Genomic DNA, 16,318 nt, shown 5'->3' on the forward strand with positions numbered 1-16,318 from the left:
TCTACAGACAATCAGTAACATTTCAGCTATCTACTAACCCTAACCCTTATCCTAACCCTTATCCTGACCCGAAACTTAACCCTTACCCTAACCCTTATCCTAACCCGAAACTTAACCCTTACCCTAACCCTTATCATAACCCGAAACTTAACCTTTACCCTAACCCTTATCCTAACCCGAAACTTAACCCTTACCCTAACCCTTATCCTAACCCGAAACTTAACCCTTACCCTAACCCTTATCCTGACCCGAAACTTAACCCTTACCCTAACCCTTATCCTGACCCGAAACTTAACCCTTACCCTAACTCTTATCATAACCCGAAACTTAACCTTTACCCTAACCCTTATCCTAACCCGAAACTTAACCCTTACCCTAACCCTTATCCTGACCCGAAACTTAACCCTTACCCTAACCCTTATCCTGACCCGAAACTTAACCCTTACCCTAACCCTTATCCTAACCCGAAACTTAACCCTAACCCTTATCCTGACCCGAAACTTAACCCTTACCCTAACACTTATCCTAACCCGAAACTTAACCCTTACCCTAACCCTTATCATAACCCGAAACTTAACCTTTACCCTAACCCTTATCCTAACCCGAAACTTAACCCTTACCCTAACGCTAGCCGTAACTTAAACTTTAACCCTTACCCTAACGCTAGCCCTAACTCTAACCTTAACCCTTACCCTAACGCTAGCCCTAACTCTAACCTTAACCCTTACCCTAACGCTAGCCCTAACTCTAACCTTAACCCTTACCCTAACACTAGCCCTAACTCTAACCTTAACCCTTACCCTAACACTAGCCCTAACTCTAACGTTAACCCTTACCCTAACGCTAGCCCTAACTCTAACCTTAACCCTTACCCTAACGCTAGCCCTAACTCTAACCTTAACCCTTACCCTAACGCTAGCCCTAACTCTAACCTTAACCCTTACCCTAACGCTAGCCCTAACTCTAACCTTAACCCTTACCCTAACGCTAGCCCTAACTCTAACCTTAACCCTTACCCTAACGCTAGCCCTAACTCTAACCTTAACCCTTACCCTAACGCTAGCCCTAACTCTAACCTTAACCCTTACCCTAACGCTAGCCCTAACTCTAACCTTAACCCTTACCCTAACGCTAGCCCTAACTCTAACCTTAACTCTTACCCTAACGCTAGCCCTAACTCTAACCTTAACCCTTACCCTAACGCTAGCCCTAGCCCTAACTCTAACCTTAACCCTTACCCTTACCCTAACCATAACCTTAGCAAGCAGTTGCTTATAAACATAGTCAGTTGCTTATCAACAGATAGTTTGTCTGTACAGCATCTACAGATGGACTATCCAAATAAAGTGGGACCAATAAAACCAATACCCAGCTATTTATTTAACCTAATTTAACTTTTTTGTTAAAAAGATGAATAACATGACAATAAACTATCTATTACCATGTTCTTAACATATTGATAAGGCGTTGCGAGCATGCAGTGTGTTTCTTTTAGGAGGAAACACCCACATCAAAGCACAGCGCTATCTGGGACTTAGGGTCAAATTCTTTCATTTCCCATTTAAGAACACCTGGGCTGGGGTTAGAGTTATTACTTATGGAACACGTACATTATCTTCAATTTATTTCAATGTTATCCAATCATATTACAACCATGTGTATAAGTCTAGTCACAATAACCCCTTTTTCTTCTAGGTTCCACCACCATCTCAACCCCAACCCCCACAATGTGCTCATCCACACACCAACCTTTGGCATACACCCACGCCATCAGAACAGCCCCTATAACAATAATAAACACACACTCCTCGTCAAACACTATGAGGACCCATAGTAGGACCACCCGGCAGATCTCTACATTAAGAGTCCCGGTCACATCGACCAATAGGGTGGCGACATATAAGTCTGTGGTGGCGACTCACACTAATGACATCGTCAAGCCTCGGACAAGAAGGACGGCCACGATGGATCTCATTCCAAGTTCCATCTCAACGGCCGTCACAACATCAGGGGCAGTTCTCAACCACAGCCATGATGTTCTCTCATCCAGTCCTGCTTTGTCCACAACTGACTCTGCCATGGACCAAACGGTGAGTGCTGCCACCGAAAATGCCCTCCTCGACTCGAGGAACGAAGCCAAGACTCCATCAGTAAACCAACCAACTTCCAGTTCCACCACACCTAATGCAGATGAGATGGTGTCAACTGCAGCTACCACTATGACTGTGGTTTCCTCTACAATTTCCTCAGTGCCTAACACAAGTTCTAAAACAGACTCAGCAGCTACTTCTGCAGTAGTGGTCGTTACCTCTGATGCTAAAGTCACAACTTCTGCTGCTTTATCTATATCGTCCTCTATTTCAACCACTAAATATGATGCTACCATCACACCTACCAGTACCACAGCATTTCCCACAACTAGGAAAGTACCCCCCAGAAAGTTTGTGGTTCCATCTACAACCAAAACCACAACTGTGCTGACTACAACAACCGCTGCCCCTACAACTCCTACTGTTGTCAGAACAACAAAGACTACAGCCAAATTCACAAGGAAAGTAGCCCCACCCAATGCTGCCACAGCCCCACCCACAACATTTTCAACTCAGCTCACAACATCCTCAATTTCACCCACAACCTTTTCAACAGTAAAGACTATAGCAAAACCCACAATGAAAATAGCCCCGCCCACAACCTCTACAGCCCCACCTACTGCCTCTTCAACTCCACCCAATACCACTCCAATCACATCTACAGCTTCCCCGCCCACAACCTATACCACACCGCCCATAACTAAAACAAACCCACCTACAACTACCACAACCACATCCACAACTACTACAGCTCCACCCAGAAGTACCACAACCACATCCACAACTACCACAACCACACCCACACCAACTACAGCTCCAACAACAACTACTACAGTACCGACTACAACCACAGAGTTCACCTCCATCCCACAGGTGCGTGATGACGACAGTCACTTGAAATTAACTTTTCAATCGATTTTGAATTTGTGAAATTCCATAAAGAATGCTCAAAATCATATTTGCATGCATATTTGTACAAGGGACGTTAAAGGCAGTGAAGCTTGGAACAGACCTTCTGAAAGAAGTGCTATAGTAATGGCAAATAGTAATATAGAATATATTAGTCATATTCAAATAGTCTTTCAAAAGAGAAAATTCTGCAATCACAATAGTAGGCTATGAATTACACCCATGCCATGCCCCTTTAACCTACTGTATACTATGGGTGTTTGTTTAAGTGGACCTAAAGTTGTTCAGACAGAGAAGGCAGAGAGGCAGGCAGGCAGGCAGGAAGGAAAGCAGGGTGGGGTATCACAGGGAGAGGAGGCTGCTCAAGGTGCTGCTGTCCAGACTCAAGTGAAAGTTAAGGCTGTGAGCAAGTAGACAGACTATTTGATAGGAACTTAGGCTACTGTAGGTGTTAGAAAAAGTGTATATAGTGGGCGGAAGTAGATGCTGATATGGAATCAATTTCCTGAGCAGTCTGTCTACCTGACGCCGGTGATGGTGCAGCCTGAGCATTGAGGAAGGGTGTAGGAAAATAATGTGGACTAGAGATTGAAAGTGACGAGATGGTAGCGTGGGAAGAGACTGTGCGTGGTCTACATTGCACAGATTTTGGGCAACCACAAAATCACAACGAGATGCCATGCTTGGTTAGGCACGTGCCACCCCTGTAGCCGCCTCCAACATGCCATTGTGAAATTCAGAAAATAAATATACATTGTATTTTATGGACCGATTATGACAACCAATGTTGGTATATATTTAATTTTTTGGAATATTATTTATTGCCCTAACGGATTTAAATCAACGACCGCAATGTTCAGATGTGCAACTATTATTTTGATCGTTTGTTTATGGTGGTGTTGTGTCGAGGTGAGTCATGGATAAAGTCAATTTAACCTTGATTATTTTCCTCTTGTTGCCTACTGTTGCTTAGCCTATCTTTTGGTTACATGTTGCCACTTTTTTGTTCGTTTCAGGCCGAGACCACTAACGCTGTCAAATGTTCAGTCAACCTGACAGAGACCAGCGCCAGGACGGATTCTATTGCACTCAAATTATTAACAACAGGAGAAGATTGTAATTTCACCGTGTTTTATGAGAATAGTCGTTCCGATATAACGGATTGTGATCAATATGGGGAGTATAGTAATGTGTATATCTGCGATATAAGGGATTTAGAACCTGGGACGTTACACCACTTTGAAGTGATATCGAAGACTGATGGAGAGAGGAGAAACGTATCAGTGAGAACAGGTAAGCTAAGTGTTATAAACCAAAATTCGTTTCTGTTATATTTTAACCTATTTAATGTTATTCTATTCTAAATGTATTTTAGACTGTTAAATTGACTTTAATTCATCTTAAACGTCCTACAATATCAGAACCCCCCCTCCCCAGTATCATGCACTATATATGTTTTCTGTTGATTTTAGTCTATTTCTATTGTTGATCATGATATTCGAATGATTATATTTCGTTAAAGATTACGTTTTACACCTGATTAATTCAAAGATATCGAATTTGGCAGTCAGAACCACTTCAAACAGTTAGTAGTGGCATGACTCCACTGAGAGCATAAACTCGCCATCATTAAATAGATCTAACACATATGATATCATATTAGGACATCTTAGGTTGTAATGTATTGTAAACATCTCATTTATTCCAACAGCTCCTTTTGGTTGTCTTTCTGTTGGTGTTTTATTGCACAAAAGTTGATACTTAAATTGTATGTAGCAACATTTAGAATGTAGCTTTCATATAATTTTACTGTAATATTTGATGTATTGGGAAATGGCTTGAAATTGTATATGTTCATTCATGATATCATATCCTTTTGTATTATTTGATTTATGCTTACAGTGGTCGAGCCTTTGTTCTGCCCAGTATTGAACCATGTTGCACTGAATAGATTCTGTGCATCGCTTTGATAATGAAGAACATAGAGAACTCTTGTGCCGACACCGCTGAAGTCCAGTACACTTTATCCTTTGTAAAATCCTTTGAACATTGTCAAGGCCACAACCTTAGAATGTCCTGCCAAGAACTTGGAGCCAGAGAACCCCTCTGGTCATTGGTCTCACAGCTCTAGATTAGAACCAGGGAAGTTCTGGAACACACTGCTGCTCCAATCACCTAAGGTTGTAACAGTAGAGGTCAGTAACAATGCAGAGCATCTAATCTTAAGTGTTTGTTTCCAGACAGCTCTCCTTCTCCCCAGAGCCACTTCCCGCCAAGCATTGTTTCTTTGTACTAACGGATACAGGAGGCCTCCATGTTTTGTTTTCATGGGACAAATAGATTAGACTACAGTGCACTCCAGAACTTTCCATTCAAAGTGTGGCCGAGATTTTTTTTCTTGGGTCTTTGTGTGTGTGGACCTTGAAATTTCAATTTTTGACAGTAGCCTACGAAGGATGAAATCCTCAAGATTAACAGTTCAGTGGTTGCCAAATCACTTGGACTTTATCCAGTATTTTTTAAATATTTACAGATACAAAGTAGTTACTGTGTAATACAGTAGTGGTCTTGTAAAGGGCCCCAGTGTGGCTCTAGGATTGGACGGAAAATGTCCTTGGGGTTTTGCTGATTAGCCAATGTGATTCCTGGGGTTGCTCTGAAGGGCCCTCAGAGGGGAAGCATTATGAAGAAAGGGTCAAAGTTATTTGCTGAGCTGTGGGGGGCACCACTTACCCTGTTCTGCTCCTCTCTCCATTTGGTCTTTGTTTTTGTCGTTTCCTGTCAAAGCTCGCTCTCTCGCTCAAGATGCACGCAGGTCTCCCAGCGAATCGTCACATTCTTTAAAGAACCAAAACAATCTTATCGCTCTGCTCCATCGCAGGCAGCCACCACGGGCTTTCAGTGAAGCACAAAGACAGGATACAGATATTCTTCATTAACTTTTCTCCTAGTTGTATAATATCAAGATGTTTAATTGAGGTTTATATAATATTGGCAAGATGCTGGCCCCTTGGCCACTTGTTTAAAGGATGTCTTTGTTGTCTATCATATTATTTAGAGCAAAAATACTAACACATTCTCTCTGTCTTTTTCTCTGTCTTTCTCTCCTTCCTCTATTCTCTCTCCCCCTTTCTCTCTCTCTTTCTTTCACTTTCTCTCTCTCTCTCTCTCTCTCTCTCTCTCTCTCTCTCCTTCCCCCAGATCCGGTTAGTCCATCCAGGTTGGACGCCCTACCAGACCAGGTCCAGGCAGCTCAGTATAAGAGTCCTAGTCAGGGTCATGGTGGCTCCCCAGGCCTGCATGTATCCTGGCCTCGCTCTCGCGGGCTGGTCGACTGGTATGAGCTCACACTACAGGACACTAAAACAGGAGCAACCCGCAATACTCGCATCATGGGCACTGCCGTCCCTCAGTCAGGCTTTACCGCCCTCACCCCTGGCACCCTCTATGGCCTCAGCCTGGTGGCAATAGCTGGGAATAAAACTGCCCCACCTGTGCTGGCCACTGCAACCACAGGTGAGGGACCATCTTGCTGTTGTTATGTGGTTTCACTGGTCCTCTATTTGCATGTCATTTTCAGGTCTTCTACACCCAATGTGCCGTCCACCTGATATTTATAATAAACAAATTGTGTACGATATTCTACTGTCATTCTACCATACCCCTATTCCTATACTCACTTCAGTGCCTCCATGTTTGTTGGACTTGGATAACATAGAAATCCCTGATCTACTTTGTTACTTTGTTAGACATCAACAAGCTGCTCACTGGCATTGACCACTTTGTATTTTTCCCCCAGCTCCTTCAGCCATCAGCAGCCTCCAGCTCTTGGCCTCCTCCAACAGCCTGAGTGTTTCTTGGCAGCCCGGTCCAGGCAGGAGAGAGCGTTTCAGAGTGCTGCTGAGGGAGCAGCAGGGCAGCCTGGTCAGGAACGTCACCCTGAAGAGTAGTGTCACCTCCCACATCCTTAATGACCTTTTGCCTGGGACACTGTACACTGTCACTGTGGTGACTGAGGCTGGAGGCCTTCAGAACGCTGTCTACAAACAAGCAGTCACAGGTAAGGTAACAGCCACAGAGGAAATGTGTCATGCTAGTTATGTTTGGGAGGTAAGACAGCAGTCACAGAGGAAATGTGTCATGCTAGTTATGTTTGGGAGGTAAGACAGCAGTCACAGAGGAAATGTGTCATGCTAGTTATGTTTGGGAGGTAAGGTAACAGCCACAGAGGAAATGTGTCATGCTAGTTATGTTTGGGAGGTAAGGTAGAAGTCACAGAGGAAATGTGTCATGCTAGTTATGTTTGGGAGGTAAGGTAGCAGTCACAGAGGAAATGTGTCATGCTAGTTATGTTTGGGAGGTAAGGTAGAAGTCACAGAGGAAATGTGTCATGCTAGTTATGTTTGGGAGGTAAGGTAGCAGTCACAGAGGAAATGTGTCATGCTAGTTATGTTTGGGAGGTAAGGTAGAAGTCACAGAGGAAATGTGTCATGCTAGTTATGTTTGGGAGGTAAGGTAGCAGTCACAGAGGAAATGTGTCATGCTAGTTATGTTTGGGAGGTAAGGTAGCAGTCACAGAGGAAATGTGTCATGCTAGTTATGTTTGGGAGGTAAGGTAGAAGTCACAGAGGAAATGTGTCATGCTAGTTATGTTTGGGAGGTAAGGTAAAAGTCACAGAGGAAATGTGTCATGCTAGTTATGTTTGGGAGGTAAGGTAAAAGTCACAGAGGAAATGTGTCATGCTAGTTATGTTTGGGAGGTAAGGTAGCAGTCACAGAGGAAATGTCATGCTAGTTCTGTTTGGGGGGTAAGGTAACAAGTTGTGACAGTCCTCACAGATATTATGGTAGGGACTCTGAAATTCACCTGTTGGAATAGTAAGACTGATAATTCTTTTGGTTGAAGTGTTCACCCATCCAACCACTAACCAAGTCTACTCCTGCTTAGCTTTTGTTATGCAGCAAGGAGGAGTAGAGTTCCTAGGGCTTCAATGTCACTGAGTTTAATACAGGTTCAGGGTGGAATGTTTCTCACACATTAATCTGGCTTAGTTTGCAGGGCTTTGTTTAACTTTCCAACACTGCACCCTTCTCTTTATACAGTCACTACCACCACCATGGCCATGCTCTCTGTCTGTCGTTGTTTCCAAGATATTTTAGGCTTCTCTATCCCACCCTTCCCTTCCTCTGTCTGCAGCTGGCTTGCCAATCAAGGCCTTCCTTCCACTCCCAACCCACCATACAAATACGGCTAGCCAGTAATACACTGCACAGCCACTGAACACAATGCTAGAATATTTATTTTTTTATGGTCCTTCGAGTTGGACAGGAACAATTGTCCTCGAAAGGTGTCAGTGTCTAAAAAGACCTGCTGTCACCTCCCTCTAATACATCCCTCTCAATCAACTTCAAAAACCGGAATAAAAAAGTCCCTCTTTTCAGGTTTCTGAAACTCCCCCTCAAATGGAAATGGCTAAGAGGGATGTGTCGCCCGCAGTCAGCAGTGCTCCCACTAGACCAGACTCTGTCACGTGTTGTTTTTCTTCCCCTAGTCCCCGCGGCGGTGTCAGACCTCCTCTTGGAGAACAACGGCAGTCTGGACTCATTGAGGGCCTCCTGGGTCACAGCTATGGGCAGCGTGGATGCATACCTGGTCTCCCTTGCAACCCTGGGTTCAGCCGATCAGGACAGGACGCTGCCACCCAATGCCACAGAGGTGGTCTTCAGCGGCCTGACCCCTGGACGATCCTATCAGTTGTCTATAAGGTCAAAGGTCGGAGAGCAGATGACTGAGGCTGTGACCATGGGCAGAACTGGTAAGTTATTCTGGAGGGTCAATGTCATACCTCAGATTAAGTTTATGTCTATCTAGTTCCATATCAAAACTGTTTTAAGTGAAAATTTAGGGCTGGTCAAAAGCCAGGAAATACTAATGTGCACCACAATCCGTAACTTCACATATGCATCTTCAATGAAGATCTGGCTGATTGAACACCTCTATTAACCTCTCTCTCCCTCCTCCCTTTACACTGCCTCCTCTCTCCCTCCTCCCTTTACACTGCCTCCTCTCTCCCTCCTCCCTTTACACTGCCTCCTCTCTCCCTCCTCCCTTTACACTTCCCCCTCTCTCCCTCCTCCCTTTACACTGCCTCCTCTCTTCTTCCTCCCTTTACACTGCCTCCTCTCTCCCTTCTCCCTTTACACTGCCTCCTCTCTCCCTCCTCCCTTTACACTGCCTCCTCTCTCCCGCCTCCCTTTATACTGCTTCCTCTCTCCCTCCTCCCTTTACACTGCCTCCTCTCTCCCTCCTCCCTTTACACTGCCTCCTCTCTCCCTCCTCCCTTTACACTGCCTCCTCTCTCCCTCCTCCCTTTACACTGCCTCCTCTCTCCCTCCTCCCTTTACACTGCCTCCTCTCTCCCTCCTCCCTTTACACTGCCTCCTCTCTCCCTCCTCCCTTTACACTGCCTCCTCTCTCCCTCCTCCCCTTTACACTGCCTCCTCTCTCCCTCCTCCCTTTACACTGCCTCCTCTCTCCCTCCTCCCTTTACACTGCCTCCTCTCTCCCTCCTCCCTTTACACTGCCTCCTCTCTCCCTCCTCCCTTTACACTGCCTCCTCTCTCCCTCCTCCCTTTACACTGCCTCCTCTCTCCCTTCTCCCTTTACACTGCCTCCTCTCTCCCTCCTCCCTTTACACTGCCTCCTCTCTCCCTCCTCCCTTTACACTGCCTCCTCTCTCCCTCCTCCCTTTACACTGCCTCCTCTCTCCCTCCTCCCTTTACACTGCCTCCTCTCTCCCTTCTCCCTTTACACTGCCTCCTCTCTCCCTCCTCCCTTTACACTGCCTCCTCTCTCCCTCCTCCCTTTACACTGCCTCCTCTCTCCCTCCTCCCTTTACACTGCCTCCTCTCTCCCTCCTCCCTTTACACTGCCTCCTCTCTCCCTTCCCCAGTGCCAGACAAGGTGTCTCAATTGACCATGGTGGGCCTCAGTGACGGCAGCACTCTGAAGATGACATGGTCACCACCTAGAGGGGAATGGGAGAACTACCGCATCCTGCTAATGAATGCCACAGTGGCTCTGGTCAATGAGACACTAAGCAGGCCAGTGAGACAGTACTCCTTCTCTGGGGCTTCCCTGGGGCTGGTGCCTGGCAGGCTTTACACAGCTCAGATCATGGTGGAGGCTGGCCCGTTTGGCAACATTTCTCACTGCCAAGGAATGCTTGGTAAGTTACATTACAAATATTTTGATGCTAAGCTTGGTGTATATGTGGAATGTTTTTATGGGTCAAATTATATCGAAACCATGTAGGATGGCTCTTAAAATACTTGACTAATTCTCTCCCTCTCTCTCAGCACCTCGGCCTGTCCAGCAGCTGGTCGTCTGTCACAGTGATGAGACGTCTCTGAGCGTGCAGTGGTCTCTCCCCGTAGGGGAGTGGGACGGGTACACTGTGGTCCTGAGACAGGGGAACACCGTCGTGTCCCAGAGGACACTGTGCCGTGATGCCAGGGAGTGCACCTTCAACGTCCTCACACCCGGACGCCAGTACGCCATCGCTGTCACGACTAACAGTGGGGGCCTAAACAGCTCGACTTCAGTGATTGGACGAACCAGTGAGTCACGGTTCCAAAGGGATATGAATAATGTTTTTTCCCCCAGTATGTTTATGTTCTAGACTAGACACTAGAACTCTCAAACTCAACTCTGGACCTCGAAGTCAATTCCACAGCGTTTTTTCTTTCTTTCTTATTTTAATTTTATTTATTTTACTAGGCAAGCCAGTTAAGAACAAAATCTTGTTTACAATGACTGCCTAACCCGGCCAAACCCTAGCCCGGACGACGCTGGGCCAATTGTGCGCCGCCCTATGGGACTCCCAATCACGGCCAGTTGTGGTACAGCCTGGAATCGAACCAGGGTCTGTATGGGCGGCAGGTAGCCTAGTGGTTAGAGCATTGAGCCAGTAAACGGAAGGTTAGGTTGCTGGATCGAATCCCCGTGCTGACAAGGTAAAATCTGTCGTTCTGCCCCTGAGCAAAGCAGTTAACCCACTGTTCCCCTGGCACCGAAGACGTGGATGACCATTAAGGCAGCCCCCTGCACCTCTCTGATTCAGAGGGATTGGGTTAAATGCGGAAGACACATTTCAGTTGAATACATTCAGTTGGACCACTGACTAGGTATCCCCCTTTCCCCTAGTGATGCCTCTAGCACTGAGATGCAGTGCCTTAGACCGCTGTGCCACTCGGGAGCCCAAATTCTTACCCTCTAATCAGGGACTGATTTAGACCTGGGACCAGGTGAATGCAATTCATTATCAGGTATAACAGACCTAGTAGGGTAAGAGTTGAATATTTTTGCACTACAACATTGCTCCATACAGGTTTTGTAGTCATATACTGTAACAGAGTTGTTGTAGTCATATAATCATGAGCTTTCCCCCATTAACAGAACTGATGCTGTGTCTCTGACTCAATGACTCTTTATTATCTCAATTTCTCTGTAATGTCTCACATCTCTGATGGCCTCTCTCTCTCTCTCTCTCTCTCTACTCCCAGCCCCAGCGCAAGTGACCAGTCTGCGTGTGACCAACAGTGGCAGCACGGACAGCCTCCAGACGCAGTGGGAGCGGGCAGCCGGAGAGCTGGACTCATACCATGTGCTGCTCATCCATGACAGCAGCGTGATCAAGAACGAGAGTGCCCCAGCCCACACCATGGCCTACAGCTTCCTGGCCCTGAAGCCTGGAGCCCTCTACAGGGTGGTAGTAACCACCATCAGAGCAGGACAAGCCTCCAGGCAGAGCGTGGCAGAGGGACGCACAGGTAGACAACTTTATGATTACTGACATATGTAGCCTACTTTAAATATATAATGTTAAAATAGATACATTTTAAAATAATGTTTAGCTATCACACATGAATTCAGTTAAAGGGCATTGACAGTTTTAACTGTTTTTGTGTGACAAACACCAGTATGCAAAATAATGTATTTTATTATATTTAGGATTGACAGGATATTATTCAGAACTCTTAGCTTTTATCTGATGCGACAGGAATTTCTAGGAACCACCGCCTCATGAATATTCAGGAAAGAAAAAGGTGTAGATTCACGCGCAGAGCGCGGCAGGTGTTTATTAAGCAGAAGGCAGGAATCGTGGTCACAGGCAGGCAATGGTCAAACACAGGTAGGCAAACAGGCAGGTAAATCAAAACTAAGACTGGACTGGTTCTCACAAACGAGCTAGGATAAGGCTTAGTAGAGTCAAAACGACCAATACCTCACAAAGGCACAAACAGAATGAACTCAACTAAATAAGGAGCTGATGAGACCTTGTGAGTAACTAACACAGGTGAAATCAATGAACAAAAATGAAAGATAGGGCTACGTTCAAGAACACAACGAAAGAACACAAGGTTGACTAAGAAAATAAATACAGAACCTTACAGCGACTACTCAACAAACATGTCAAGGTCTTCCTTTCAAAGACTTCCCATCATGAACGGAAAAGGATGGGGGTCTTTTTTTGGCTTGTTGAATTCCAGCTACATTAATCTGAGAACGTTTTCATTTAAATGAATAAAGAATATACATTTCTTAAAGATACTTCCTCACTGGGCATAATGGTGGGTTTTGCTGATGCATCTAATCCTTTATATATACACTACCGTTCAAAAGTTTGGGCTCACTTAGAAATGTCCTTCTTTTTGAAAGAAAAGCACGTCTTTTGTCCATTAAAATAACATCAAATTGATCAGAAATACATTGTTAATGTTGTAAATGACTATTGTAGCTGGAAACGTCAGATTTGTTATGGAATATCTACATAGGCGTACAGAGGCCTATTATCAGCAACCATCACTCCTGTGTTCCAATGGCACGTTATGTTAGCTAATCTAAGTTGATCATTTTTAAAGGCTCATTAGAAAACACTTTTGCAATTATGGCAGCACAACTGAAAACTGTTATCCTGATTAAATAAGCAATATAACTGTAAAGGAGGGCATAACTGGCTGCAGGGAAGTCAGGCGCAGGAGAGCAGAAATGCGTAGCAAACGGAGCCCTTTATTGAGGCGAACAAAACACGGCACTCAGAAAACTAACCACACACGAATTACAATAACCCGGCGCAAACCAGCCTGGAGTACACATACATTTACACATAACAATTCCACACACAGACATGGGGGGAAACAGAGGGTTATATGCAAGACGAGTAATGAGGGAATGCAAACCAGGTGTGTGGGAAAACAAGACAAAACAAATGGAAAATGAAAGGTGGATCGGCGATGGCTAGAAGACCAGTGACGTCGACCGCCGAACGCCGCCCGAACAAGGAGAGGGACCGACCTCGGCGGAAGTCATGACACTACCCCCCCTTGACGCGCGGCTCCAGCAGCGCGCCGACACTGGCCTCGGGGACGACCCGGAGGGCGAGGCGCAGGGCGATCCGGCCGGAGACGGTGGAACTCCCGCAGCATTGAAGGGTCCAACACGTCCTCCACCAGGACCCAGCACCTCTCCTCCGGTCCGTACCCCTCCCACTCCATGAGGTACTGAAGGCCCCTCGCCCGACGCCTCAAATCCAGTATGGAGCGAATGGAGTACGCCGGGGCCCCCTTGATGTCCAGAGGGGGCGGAGGAACCGCCCGCACCTCAGACTCCTGGAGCGGGCCAGCCACCACCGGCCTGAGGAGAGACACATGGAACGAGGGGTTAATACGGTAATCGGGGGGAAGCTGTAACCTGTAACTAACCTCGTTCAGTCTCCTCAGGACTTTAAATGGCCCCACAAATCGCGGACCCAGCTTCCGGCAGGGCAGGCGGAGGGGCAGGTTTTGAGTCGAGAGCCAGACCCGGTGCGAACACCGGGGCCTCACTGCGGTGACGGTCTGCGCTGGTTTTCTGGTGCAGCACGGCCCGCTGGAGGTGAACATGGGCGGCGTCCCATGTCTCCTCCGTGCGCCTGAATCAGTCGTCCACCGCAGGAGCCTCGGTCTGACTCTGATGCCAAGGCGCCAGAACCGGGTGGTACCTCAGTACGCACTGGAAGGGGGAAGGGTTAGTGGAGTAGTGGCGGAGCGAGCTCTGAGCCATCTCGGCCCAGGGCACGAATGCCGCCCACTCCCCTGGCTGGTCCTGGCAATAAGACCGCAGAAACCTACCCACATCCTGGTTCACTCTCTCCACCTGCCCATTACTCTCGGGGTGAAACCGAGGCTGATCGAGACCCCCAGACGTTCCATGAACGCCCTCCAGACCCTCGAAGTGAACTGGGGACCTCGATCAGATACTATATCCTCAGGCACCCTGTAGTGCCGGAAGACGTGCGTAAACAAAGCCTCCGCAGTCTGTAGGGCCGTAGGGAGACCGGGCAGAGGGAGGAGACGGCAGGACTTGACATGAAATGGTCCACAACGACCAGGATCGTGGTGTTACCCTGTGAGGGAGGAGATCGGTAAGAAAATCAATCGACAGGTGCGACCAAGGCCGTTGTGGAACGGGTAAGGGGTGTAGCTTACCTCTGGGCAGGTGCCTAGGAGCCTTACACTGGGTGCACACCGAGCAGGAGGAAACATAAACCCTCACGTCCTTAGCCAAGGTGGACCACCAGTACTTCCCACTCAAACAGCGCACTGTCCGACCGATCCCTGGATGACCAGAGGAGGGGGACGTGTGAGCCCAATAGATCAGCCGGTCACAGACAGCAGACGGAACGTACAGACGCCCAGCGGGACACTGGAGGGGAGCGGGCTCTGCACGTAACGCCTGCTCAATGTCCGCGTCCAGCTCCCACACTACCGTCACCACCAGGCAGGAGGCCGGGAGTATGGAGGTAGGATCCATGGGCCGCTCCTCTGTGTCATACAGCCGGGACAGTGCGTCTGCCGTCACATTCTGGGAACCTGGTCTGTAAGAAAGGGTGAAAACAAAACGGGTGAAAAACATGGCCCACCTTGCCTGACGAGGATTCAGTCTCCTCGCTGCCCGGATGTACTCCAGATTGCGGTGGTCAGTCCAGATTATTAAAGGGTGTTTAGCCCCCTCAAGCCAATGTCTCCACGTCTTCAACGCTTTGACGACAGCCAACAGCTGTCGTGACAATAACTGGCTTTCTTTAGACTGGTTGAGTTTCTGGAGCATCAGCATTTGTGGGTTTGATTACAGGCTCAAAATGGCCAGAAACAAAGAACTTTATTCTGAAACTCGTCAGTCTATTCTTGTTCTGAGAAATGAATGCTATTCCATACGAGAAATTGCCAAGTATTTGAAGATCTCGTACAACGCTGTGTACTACTCCCGTCACAGAACAGCTCAAACTGGCTCTAACCAGAATAGAAAGAGGAGTGGGAGGCCCCGGTGCACAACTGAGCAAGAGCACAAGTACATTAGAGTGTCTAGTTTGAGAAACAGATGCCTCACAAGTCCGCTATTTTCTATTCCTGCTTTTGAACCTTTTTCTCAGCATCAGATAATCTTTTCTCAGCTTCAGCCAACCTTTTCTTCCCTTTCTCTTCTCCTTCTCCAGGTTCTTTATCCTCTCCTATTCTTTCTTTTTCTCTTCCTCCGGTTGAAGTTTCTACTCCTTTTCTTTTTATTTCTCCTCCTTCTCCAGGTTCTTTATTCTCTCCTTTTCTGCTTCAAACCTACATTTCTCTTCAAGTTGTTGTTCCTTAATCTCATTCTCAAGGATCTTCAATATCTCCTTTTTCTCTTCTTCCAATTTACATTTCTCCTCCTTTTCTGTTTATTTTCTCTCCTTCTCCAGGTTCTTAATCATCTCTTTCTCTTAGTTTTTTTCTTCCACCAACCTAAGTTTTTCCACCTTTTCTTTTCCTTCCCCAACTTCTCCAGGATCTTCATCCTCTCTTTTCCTTTCTTTATCTCTTTGTCAAATGTCTCCACCAATCTTAAATCCAATTCAAGTATGAGGTTGTGATGATGTTTACAAAATGGCGTAGCAGTTCAGACGTCTTTGTCTTTGTCTTGTCGTATCCCGTGTACATATATTTTTTCCCCTTTGTATATATTTCATATACACTGCTCAAAAAAATAAAGGGAACACTTAAACAACACAATGTAACTCCAAGTCAATCACACTTCTGTGAAATCAAACTGTCCACTTAGGAAGCAACACTGATTGACAATACATTTCACATGCTGTTGTGCAAATGGAATAGACAACAGGTGGAAATTATAGGCAATTAGCAAGACACCCCCAATAAAGGAGTGGTTCTGCAGGTGGGGACCACAGACCACTTCTCAGTTCCTATGCTTCCTGGCTGATGTTTTGGTTACTTTTGAATGCTGG

General features: G+C 46.6%; 1 protein-coding gene across 7 annotated transcripts in view; it reads left to right on the forward strand.

Annotated features, from left to right (window-relative positions):
- The window catches only part of LOC100380677 (receptor-type tyrosine-protein phosphatase beta), a 48,628-nt gene that overhangs the window by 5,543 nt on the left and 26,767 nt on the right, over window positions 1–16,318 (forward strand). For 6 of the 7 annotated variants that reach the window (XM_045688434.1, XM_045688435.1, XM_045688437.1 and 3 more), the window contains 8 exons: window positions 1,696–2,963; window positions 4,016–4,292; window positions 6,201–6,515; window positions 6,799–7,059; window positions 8,552–8,815; window positions 9,953–10,228; window positions 10,359–10,619; window positions 11,565–11,831. In XM_045688434.1, coding sequence (XP_045544390.1) covers window positions 1,696–2,963; window positions 4,016–4,292; window positions 6,201–6,515; window positions 6,799–7,059; window positions 8,552–8,815; window positions 9,953–10,228; window positions 10,359–10,619; window positions 11,565–11,831 — 3,189 coding nt within the window. Of the gene's footprint in view, window positions 1–1,695; window positions 2,964–3,375; window positions 3,909–4,015; window positions 4,293–6,200; window positions 6,516–6,798; window positions 7,060–8,551; window positions 8,816–9,952; window positions 10,229–10,358; window positions 10,620–11,564; window positions 11,832–16,318 lie in introns of those variants that run through there. The other variant, XM_045688439.1, reaches the window with a different exon arrangement.

This window comes from Salmo salar, chromosome ssa10 (genome assembly GCF_905237065.1).
Source record: "Salmo salar chromosome ssa10, Ssal_v3.1, whole genome shotgun sequence".
NCBI lineage: Eukaryota > Metazoa > Chordata > Actinopteri > Salmoniformes > Salmonidae > Salmo > Salmo salar.